Source organism: Saprolegnia parasitica, assembly GCF_000151545.1.
Source record: "Saprolegnia parasitica CBS 223.65 unplaced genomic scaffold supercont2.2, whole genome shotgun sequence".
Lineage (NCBI taxonomy): Eukaryota > Oomycota > Saprolegniomycetes > Saprolegniales > Saprolegniaceae > Saprolegnia > Saprolegnia parasitica.
In genome coordinates this window covers 515,255-523,568 of record NW_012156396.1, presented here as the reverse complement: position 1 = coordinate 523,568, position 8,314 = coordinate 515,255, and the positions used below count along the sequence as shown (strand labels likewise).

At 59.3% G+C, this 8,314-nt stretch overlaps 5 protein-coding genes across 5 annotated transcripts in view; 2 read left to right on the top strand and 3 right to left on the bottom strand.

Moving 5' to 3' along the window:
- Positions 1 to 73: 73 nt before the first annotated feature.
- On the top strand, positions 74 to 1,766 carry SPRG_00750 (hypothetical protein; the record flags this gene model as incomplete). The annotated part of the gene is made up of 4 exons (XM_012338968.1): positions 74 to 220; positions 262 to 1,044; positions 1,091 to 1,407; positions 1,464 to 1,766. 4 exons carry the CDS (start codon positions 74 to 76, stop codon positions 1,753 to 1,755), a joined length of 1,539 nt encoding a protein of 512 aa, XP_012194358.1. The 3' UTR covers positions 1,756 to 1,766.
- A 50-nt stretch (positions 1,767 to 1,816) lies between these two features.
- SPRG_00749 (hypothetical protein) lies at positions 1,817 to 3,972 on the top strand (the record flags this gene model as incomplete). Its single annotated transcript, XM_012338967.1, has 10 exons — positions 1,817 to 2,005; positions 2,052 to 2,096; positions 2,143 to 2,160; positions 2,215 to 2,637; positions 2,690 to 2,848; positions 2,896 to 3,018; positions 3,062 to 3,157; positions 3,210 to 3,358; positions 3,405 to 3,828; positions 3,877 to 3,972. The coding sequence occupies 10 exons, from the start codon at positions 1,817 to 1,819 to the stop codon at positions 3,970 to 3,972; spliced, it is 1,722 nt and encodes a 573-aa protein (XP_012194357.1).
- Positions 3,973 to 4,021: 49 nt separating this feature from the next.
- SPRG_00748 (serine/threonine protein kinase) lies at positions 4,022 to 4,922 on the bottom strand. Its single transcript, XM_012338966.1, has one exon. It carries the CDS (start codon positions 4,917 to 4,919, stop codon positions 4,104 to 4,106), a length of 816 nt encoding a protein of 271 aa, XP_012194356.1. The 5' UTR covers positions 4,920 to 4,922; the 3' UTR covers positions 4,022 to 4,103.
- A 937-nt stretch (positions 4,923 to 5,859) lies between these two features.
- Positions 5,860 to 6,963, bottom strand: SPRG_00747 (hypothetical protein; the record flags this gene model as incomplete). Its single annotated transcript, XM_012338965.1, has 1 exon — positions 5,860 to 6,963. The coding sequence occupies one exon, from the start codon at positions 6,961 to 6,963 to the stop codon at positions 5,917 to 5,919; it is 1,047 nt and encodes a 348-aa protein (XP_012194355.1). The 3' UTR covers positions 5,860 to 5,916.
- Positions 6,964 to 7,079: 116 nt separating this feature from the next.
- The window catches only part of SPRG_18933 (hypothetical protein), a gene marked incomplete at both ends in the record, with an annotated part of 5,004 nt that continues 3,769 nt past the window's right edge, over positions 7,080 to 8,314 (bottom strand). The window contains 3 exons of the mRNA XM_012339418.1: positions 7,080 to 7,285; positions 7,336 to 7,772; positions 7,831 to 8,312. Of these exons, the coding sequence (XP_012194808.1) occupies positions 7,080 to 7,285; positions 7,336 to 7,772; positions 7,831 to 8,312 (1,125 nt within the window). The remainder of the gene's footprint in view (positions 7,286 to 7,335; positions 7,773 to 7,830; positions 8,313 to 8,314) is intronic.

Below are 8,314 nucleotides of genomic sequence, written 5' to 3'. Positions count from 1 at the left end.
GTAGTTTGGGAGGACCAGGGGAGGGGGGCCTACCGATTTCTGTGGGAAGGGGTCGAAATTCGAACGCGGGGCGATGCTGAATCGCCGCCAGAGCCTGCGCCCGCGGGCGCTGGACATCCACTCGCGCATTCGGATCATCCGGTCGGATGAAGACATCGTTATGGAGGAAGACGATGGCGCTGCGGGGCCGCAGATCACGTCCTTCCAGGAGCTGGCCGAGGTACGAGACGATGGCCATGGACCGAGGCCGACGCTGCGTAGATGATTGACGACCAGCCGGCCAAGCCGAAGCGCAAGAAGCACATCCCGATCCCAATGAACGCGACTGTCCCCAACTACGAGAAGGAGGTGACCCCGGACTTTGTGCTTCCGACGAGCTACATCAAGATGAGCCTCAACTTCCAGACGCCGGGCGAGACCTCGTCGTCGTCGTCGACCTCGGCGAACGCGGCTACGACCAAGACCGAGGTCGACTTGGAGGTCGAGGACATGGAGTGGCTCAAGGCGCACCCGCGCTACGGCGAGCTCGGCGACCCGCGCTACCAGCTCTCGTACGAGCAGTTTGCCAAGATGCTCGACGTGCTCGAGAAGGCGACCGCACTCATCAACCCTGGCGTCATTACGCTCGCCGAAGCCGACGAAGTCTTCTTCAAGCAGCTGCAGATCAAGACGACGCCGCTCAACCGCGTTGCGACCGACGTGTACAACTACTGGGTCACCAAGCGCTCGGCGCTCAAGCGGCCGCTTTTGCGCAAGTACTGGCCGCAAACGCCCCTCAACGACACGAACCCGCACCTCGTGTTTCGACCGCGCGAGAAGGAGCGCTACAAGCTGCGAAAGCACCGGAAGAACGACATGGAGGGACTGCGGAAGCTCCAGCAGCTGCGACACGACTTTGATCGGACCCGCCACCTCTTTGAAATGGTCAAGCGCCGAGAGAAGCTCAAGCGTATGCTGGTCGACTTTCTCGACGAGACGCGCCGGCAGTCGATCCACGACATGATCGCTGCGGTCGTCCCGAGCATGGGTCCGCGCCACCCCAAGGTAGGAGGATTCTCTGTCTTCCAGCGCTCTCACACCGATGCTGTAGATTCCGACCGAGGAAGACCGCGAAAACAAGCACAAGAAGAAGAAAAAGAAGAAGGACAAGAAGCACCGACGCGACTCGATCGATGGCGAGAGCACGAGCTTGCACGGGAGTCCCGGGTCGCACGTTCTCAAGTCGGCCACGGCTTTGGAGGTCCAACGTCTGCCCGTACCCACATTTATGGACCCACGTCCCATGGACATGGCCGCCGAGGCGCCGCAAGAGACAGATATCGCTGCCGTCGTCTCGTTCCCTTCGTACCCGCCGTCGACTGCGCAGCTTTACGCGACGATGTTTCAGGATCCGCCACAGTATCGATGGTAGGATCCATATTCTACCATATTTACCACTGGCGACAACTCAAAAATTTGTGTAGCCGGTCGCGCTATGGGCGTGGCGGGCGGCTCGTCATGGACCGCATTCCTGTCTACAAGTCGTTTGTTGAATTTGAAGCGCCACCGCTCGTATCCGCTCCGCCCGCGCCAAGTGGCCTCGCCGTCGCCAGTGTGCCAACGCCGACCGCGTCGATACTGGCGACACTCGGCGCCTCCCGCCAGCAGCGCATGGAAGCGATCTACAGCATGAGCGACTCGGAGGACGAGCTCGTCACCATGGACACGGTCGAAGAAGATAAAGTCCGTGCGCTTAAGTACACGCTGGCCATGTAACCCGCAATCCCTTTTATTTGATGTCTATTTCCAGCGCGGCAACGCATTTATTAAGCCGGCGATGGCGCTGTACCGCAGCTTGGAGACGGACGTCACGGCCTTCTTCATTGCGCAAGGAACGATCTTCGAGACGGTCGTCAACAGCCTCGGGGCGCGGGTGCACACCCTCGAAGAGAGACCTGCAGCTGTCGTTGGCGAGGCGAGCTTGGAAGCCCGTGTCGCGCGCCTCGAGGATCTCTGGACATTGCTGGTAAACTCGCTGCCTTCTCGCAACCTACGCTAGCCTCGTGTGCTAGACTCAAGAGGTGCATGGTCTGCGCGCCCAATGCCAAGCCTCCACCGTACGCTTTCTACCATGGATCGACGTGATGGCACCGAATGGCGTAGGGGACGATCACAGCGCTCGTACTTTGACGTCTCGTTCGTCGCTTCCTCGCCGAGAGAAATTATTATGCGTAGAGCCACCAGATCGACGCGCAGTCGACGAGTCTGGCGTCCCATGCGGCACGGCTCGACGCACAAAGCTTGGCGCTGGAGACCCAAGAAGCCGCGCTCGAGGCGCAGGCCATCGCACAAGCAACCTTCATCGACAAGTGCCCGCAGCAAATCCTCGCCGATGCCATGCAAAAGATCACGCTCGGCTTGTCTTCAGAGGAGCTCGCGTCGCTTTCCCAGCAACTCTGTTGCCTGGAGAATGCCCTCGAGCATGCGACGGAGCCCACCGACGAGATCCGAGCGTCGCTGACGCAAGTGCACGCGGACCTCGCCAGCATCCCGACCGACCCCACCGCAACGCCTGACGAGCTGGCGTTGGTGCCAATGGTCGAGCGGCTGCGCAAGAGCCTCGCGCACCTTGGCACCAGCTTGGACGCTCTCGCAACGGTCTCTGCACGCCATGCAGAGACGCAAGGAGTGACGATGATGTACGATGTAGAACGATGCGACACCCGTTATGGATGACGACGAGAACGATGGCGGGGATACGTGGCAGTCGGTGCTGTCGCGGTCGACGTCGACGTCGATCTCCCTCCCCACGGCTTTGGCCAAGCTTGAAAGCGGCAGCATCGCCAAGGAGCTCGAACAGCAAGCGACAGTAGCGTGGCCTGCCATTGCTGTGTGCATCATCAAATGGAAACCTAGCCCATGACACCGCTCTCGCTGCACGAGGCACTGGCCGAGAAGGTGCAGCGGCTGCTTCAAGCGGCGGACGACCAACAAGAAGCTTACGACGCACGCATGTTTGCCGTCACAACAGAGCTTCAGGTGCGCTTGGTCGATGGAAGTCGAGACTCGAATTGACTTTTAGACGCTGCAAGACCACGAACGGGAGCTCGAGGCACAGCTTGCGGCTTGCCCTCGGCAAGAAGACGTGCTGCAGCAGCTTAGTCTTCTCCAAGACAAAGTATTCCTGATCTACGCTCGCACCGACTCCTGGACGATGGATAAGTTGATAGATCGCCCAAGAGACCAACACGTCCTCGTCCCATGCAAATGCGGCGCTGGACGAGCTTCGCCAGCAGTTCCAGACACTTCCGACCTCGGACATGGTCTCGCAGCTCCACGCGTCACTCAAAACCAAAGCGGACAAAGCCGACATTGCGCGGTACGTTAATGCCATCGGTAACCTACGTCGACGATCCTCCTATTAGCTTGCAACGGGACCAGAATGACCAGCAGTCGACCCTCGGCCTGTCCAAGATTCCGCTCAAGTGTCTCTCTTGCGACCAGTACCTTCCGCGGCCCAAGTTTGCGTCGACGAACGAGGCGTGGAATCCGTCAGCGCCAGTCGTGTCGCCCCGCAACACGGTGAACCTTCGACCGCTCGAGGTGCCAAAAAGAGATCGTGCGACCACAGCCAGTGCACTCCGAACAAGCGCCGGCGGTCCGTCCCGCGCGATCGTGGCTGCCAAACTGACCAAGCCGCGCGTTGAATATGTCGAGAACGTTGTCACCAAGCTCGAGAGACACCGTCCGATGACGGCCGAGCCGCGCGGATATACGCTGCAGAGCACGCCGTTCGAGATGGCAATGCCGGGCGACACAACACCCTCTTCGGCGTCGTCGTCGTCGTTGGTACAACCTTTTGTCGATTGTCTGTGGTGCCTGATACTTCCCTTGTAGAGACCACCCACGTCATCGCTGCTCTCGGACAAGCAGCGCTACTCGTTCTATTACCTTGGGAACAACAACGCCAACAACAACACTGGTGGCTCATAATCGATCAACCTTTTTGTTGAAGTGGAATGGCATGGAGGTGAACATTGTAGCGATACATCATATTGAGTTTCGGGCATGTAGTTCAATGGAAATCGACATGTATTGTCCTAAATTAAAGTTTCGCGAAAGGGTTAAACGAAGTGGGAGCAACCCGACTGGATGTACGGATGGTTGATCACTGTCGTCATCGCCGGTCGTTCGGCGGCGTCCAAGACGAGAAGTAGCTCGAGCATCGCGATCGCGTCGTCTGGTATGGACGCAGCGAGGCCCCACGCAGAAATAAGGGCTCGAATGCCGCGCCGCTTGAGAAACATAAAGACATCGTCGGCGGGAGTCGCCACTTCGACGAGTGGTACGCCCGTGAGCAGCATCCACAGCAAAATACCGAGTGACCACACGTCTACTTTGGAAGCGTCGTACGCGCCGCCGTGGTGCATCTCGGGGGCCATGTAGTAGGGCTTGCCGACGGCGGCGGTCACCTGCGCGGGGAGCGCGACAGCAAGGCCAAAGTCTCCGATCTTGAGGTCCCCGTCAGCGTTGACAAAAATGTTTTCAAGCGATAAATCGCGATGGGCCACCCCCGCAGCGTGCACGTGGGCGAGACCGGTCGCGATTTGAGCCAAGTACGCTTTGGCCCGTCGCGGCGAGCAGTGCTGGGTCGGCATGGCCTTCAAGAACGCGTAGAGGTCCCCCCGCGCGCAGTATTCCAGAGAAAAGTAGATGTTCTTGCTGTCCGAAAAGATGTCGTGGAGCTGGATAACCTGCCGGCACTTGGACGCGCGCAGATGCTTGTACGCCATGGCTTCGTTGGCAATCGAGTCGAGAGCAGCGCGCGACCGGTTGACTTGCTTGACGACGTGGAGTTGGTGCGTCGCACGATGACGGCACAGCAAAATCGCGCCGTCGCGTGCTGGTGACAGCGTGGATTCGACAGTGTAGGCCAACATACGATCAAACCAAGGAAAAAATTGAAGTGAGAGGGCGGTCATGGCTCGTCGCTGCGTCAAGAAACGCCGTGTATATCTCGTGCTAAAGCCGCTGCAGCGTCACATAGAGAGGGCCGAAACGTCCACCTCCCGACTGTTGGCGTGAGGTGCGGAGAGCACGAGATGAGGTGTTGTTGCATGGACGCGGATATGGCGTTTCAAGATACGCCGCTGGGATTGGTCCATATCCTTGGACTCGAGCCAATTAAACTACTGGAATTCAAACGGGCGTCGCGGATTGGTGGGCGCAAAAAACTCACCTCGAACGGCGACCGTTGCCCCAGTCGTCATGACCAAGAGGGTATCATCAGCATGATGCGTTGTTACCCCTAAATGCAGTCGTTATTGGGGTTGGATCTTGCGTTGCTGCGTCGATTCTTCCAGTCCCAAACCCGATACGCTCTCTTTGTTGTTAATGAGGTGCGTTCATTCCTTCGGTTAAACTACCTTGATGTAGCGAGTAGCTTCCGTGGAATTGTTCCGAGAGGAGATGGCCAGTGATATGCACGTGCTTAGGAACCACGTGCCATGTTCGGATGACCTTGATGGCGTGTGGTGCGTTGAAGAGTCGTGTCGCTGCAGACGATGCTGCTGGCAAAGTTGCTCGTGGAAGGCACATGATACATATTGTACAAGCAAGGCCATAAACACAAGCTCAGACTTTCGCCTTGGGTGATGACAACGAGGCGTCAATTGAGCTCTACCTTGGGGCCAAGCAGGCCAGAGTACCGATTCGGATTTCGTCGTTGAGATGCAAGACGCACGTGGTTGAAGCCAGCTCCATGGACATACTACATGTAAAGCAATCATACTCGTGTCGCAACAAAAGCAAGCACGTTCTCTCTTCGGTCGAATGCGCCCCCGCGACAATATGACGCGACTGATGTAGAAAAGAAAACACATAGACATCTCTCTGTTGGCAATATACCCTTCTAGTGTAGCAAGTCGATAACCCCCGTCAACTTGTGGCTTGGCGCTTGCCCTCGATGTCCGCCTGTGGTGGCTTGGGCAGTCGGACGTCGCGGCCGTAGAGGCCGTACATGAGCCATCGGTTTTGCTTCTCGGGGTGCTCGAGGAGCCACACCATGCACGCTGCGTACAGACACGTGGCGGCCGAAAGCACGTGCGACCGTGTGAGCTTGCGGCAGACGCCCAACTCTTTGAGTTGATAAAACACCGTGATGAGGCTATAGGACGCGACGGCTTTGCGGATCGTAAAGCGCCGCTTCGCCGGTTCAAAATATTGTGCCAGAAACGGCGTGAGCGTCGCTAACGAGATGGCGACGCGGTGGTTGGCGATCGGAACAAGGCACGAAAAGGTGTACGGGAAGACGTAGTTGCCCGAGAGGAAGAGAATCGACCGCATGTAATCGACCAAGTGCTTGCGCACGTCGATCGGGCGCGCCTTCCACGCGAGCAGCGCGCTCACGACGTGGATCGGAAGAAAGATCTTGGCCCCGCTCACGAGATGCTTGGCGCTCTCGTCGCGAAGGAACGCAGCGCACGATTTATTCGGGTGGAAACACGCGCAGCGCGAGCCACGGCCGGTCCGAATCTCGCGGCGCGTTGCCGCGAGGATCTCGGCCGGCAGGCACGACTGGTAGTCGAGCATCTTGAGCTGCGACGGCAAGATCCACTCGCAGCGGAATAGGTAGATGTACATGAGTCGTGACGTGACGGCGACGCTGGTCGCGTGCTCGAGGAGCGCCGACGCCGGGCAGAGCGCGTACACTTGAAGCGCCGACTCGATGAGCGCATACGAGAGCACAATGTGCTTGTGCGCATCGGAAATGAGCCGGAAGAAGGCGACAGCGGCGAGGCCCGCTGCGACGCGCGGCGAGCGCGCTTGGAGGAGGCGAAAGATACCGCAGCCGGCCGCCAGCGCCGAGAAGAGCGGCGAGGGTGGCGCAGGCCGGCGCGCGCGGAGGCTCGCAACGACGGAGCCTAGGGCGACGCATGTCGCTGCGCCGTGGGCCGCCGACGCCACGCTGCTGCTGCTGCTCATCGTGTGCCCAGAAGTTCCGTCAACGTCCCAACGGCTGGCACGAGCAGTCGAATGGAAGCGGTAATAGTGTATGTTGAAGTTGCAAAAGGTGTATATGTATCGAAATAGTGTGCGACCTAGCTCACATTGCCTTTCCCAAACGTGCCCTCGGGGCAGCGGTACGCCTCGGGCAGCATCGAGCGCTGCAGCGAGTTGAACGCATACTGGCGCTTTCCAATGTTCTTCTCGACGCAGTCCATGCGCACGCCGTAGCTGCGCATGGTGGCCACCGCCCGGCGCGCCGTCGCCGCGTCCACATGGTAGAGTCCCTGCAAGACCCAGCCTGTGCAACATATTGCTGTCAACGATGGTTCACGGTCATGCAATCCATACCTTGCTCGAGCGTGACGCTCATGGCGGTGCGGTCCTTGGCGCTCTTGCAGCTCACGACACGTCCACCATCCAGGCGGCGTGTGAGGTGACCGGCCACTTGAAGGATCTCCGGGTGCTTCTTCTTGACGTACTCGTTCTTGGCCGCCGCAATGAGCGTCGAGAGGTGCTCGTACGCCGCGAGCACGTCGTCTTTCTCAAGTGGCGCAAAGGCCACATACCGGTCCACGAACGTCTTGAGGCTTTCGAGATTCGCGAGGTTGATGAGGTCCTGCACCGTGTCCTTCTGAAGCGTCGACTTGTTGGCGAGCGTCTGCATCTCGTTGATGCCTTGGGTGAAGAAGACGGGCGTGACCGCAATGCTGCGATGGCCAACCGCGAGCCGCTGCTGCAGCTCGACCTGTGACGCGTCGCAGTAAATGCCAACCACGACCGTGAAGCTACGATTGCGATAGATGAGCACACATCCATGTATCAAGGGAAGGTAGCGGCGTGTACCCGTTGTGCTGGGGCGACGAGCTCAGGCGCACCGAGAGGACGCCAGGGACCGCCACGTCGTGCAAGTGCAGATGCAAGGACGTGGCCTTGCTCGTTTGCTTGGGGTGCTTGGCGCACAGATCCAGCTCGAACCGAATGTTGGCCAGCCACGACGTCGCGGCGCTAAAGTCCTGGAGCATCGCCTTCTCCTTCCCGTGGTCGCTGAGCAAACTCTCGACCTGGAAGAGGTACCCGACCGCGTAGAGGTGGTCGAGATACGCGAGGAGCTTCCCGGACGACGGCATCATGGCCTTCTCCAAGTGCCGGCAAAACGACGTGACGAGCGCCGCGAGCGCCTGCGCGTGGCACTCGTCTTCGCGCACCATGAGCGTCCACTCGATCTCGTCGCGGAGCCGTGCTTGTTCGTCGCGCCAGTCGTCCTGGAGACGCTGCGACGATGTCTGCTTGAGCAGCGGCGGCGTGACCACATCGGGCGACACGTGCT

Excerpts from the sequence above, each read along its gene's own strand:
- SPRG_00748 (XM_012338966.1), bottom strand. The coding sequence starts at position 4,919 with ATGTTGGCCTACACTGTCGAATCCACGCTGTCACCAGCACGCGACGGC.